The following is a 672-nucleotide window of genomic DNA, read 5'->3' on the forward strand; positions in this document are numbered from 1 at the left end:
TGGGGGGGGCAGAGGGGAGCCCCCTGATGGTGTTTGGGGGCGATTCCTGGGGAGGTGGGGGGAGGGTTGCTCCTCGTGCTGGTGTGAGCAGCCAGCCTCATGCTGGTGACGGCAGCACAGGGTGGTGGAAGGCATGTGTGGCACTTCTGGTGTGTCCCTGGAAACCAGTAAGCTGGAGCTGGCTGAGGTGGTTTGCTGTCCCCGGGTGAACCCCGTGGCTCCAGCCTGTGGACCCCAGAGGCAGGGACAGCTGCGGGGTGAAGGGTGGAGCTCTCTCGCATCCTTGAGTTTCTCCTGGGCTGAAGCACTGACCAACTGGATCTCCCCACTGCAGGAACGATCAAGGAGATCCTTGGAACTGCCCAGTCTGTGGGCTGCAGCATTGACGGCCGGCACCCGCATGATATCATCGATGACATCAACAACGGTGCCATCGAGTGCCCGGCTGTGAGTATCTGCCACCAACTGCTGTGTTAGACTCTTAACAAAACTCTCCACTAACGAGCGGAATGTGCTTCTTCCAACAGAGCTGAGCCCACAGAGATGTTGCCCTGCGAAGGCTCCTGGAGTGTTTTGTAGCACCTTAAATACTTAATAAAAGACCCAGCTGTCTGCACGTGCTGTCGTTGCCTTGATTTGTCCTGCAGTAGTGGGGTTTGGCTGGGAGTCCCC

The 672-nt window shown here is 58.3% G+C and overlaps 1 protein-coding gene across 1 annotated transcript in view; it reads left to right on the top strand.

The window, feature by feature from the left end:
* Positions 1-447, top strand: part of RPL12 (ribosomal protein L12) — a gene marked incomplete at both ends in the record, with an annotated part of 2,130 nt that extends 1,683 nt beyond the window's left edge. The window contains 1 exon segment of the mRNA XM_010142880.1: positions 271-447. Coding sequence (XP_010141182.1) covers positions 271-447 — 177 coding nt within the window.
* Between the last annotated feature and the right edge of the window lie 225 nt (positions 448-672).

The sequence above is a fragment of the Buceros rhinoceros genome, unplaced genomic scaffold (genome assembly GCF_000710305.1).
Source record: "Buceros rhinoceros silvestris isolate BGI_N320 unplaced genomic scaffold, ASM71030v1 scaffold21979, whole genome shotgun sequence".
Classification (NCBI taxonomy): Eukaryota; Metazoa; Chordata; class Aves; order Bucerotiformes; family Bucerotidae; genus Buceros; species Buceros rhinoceros.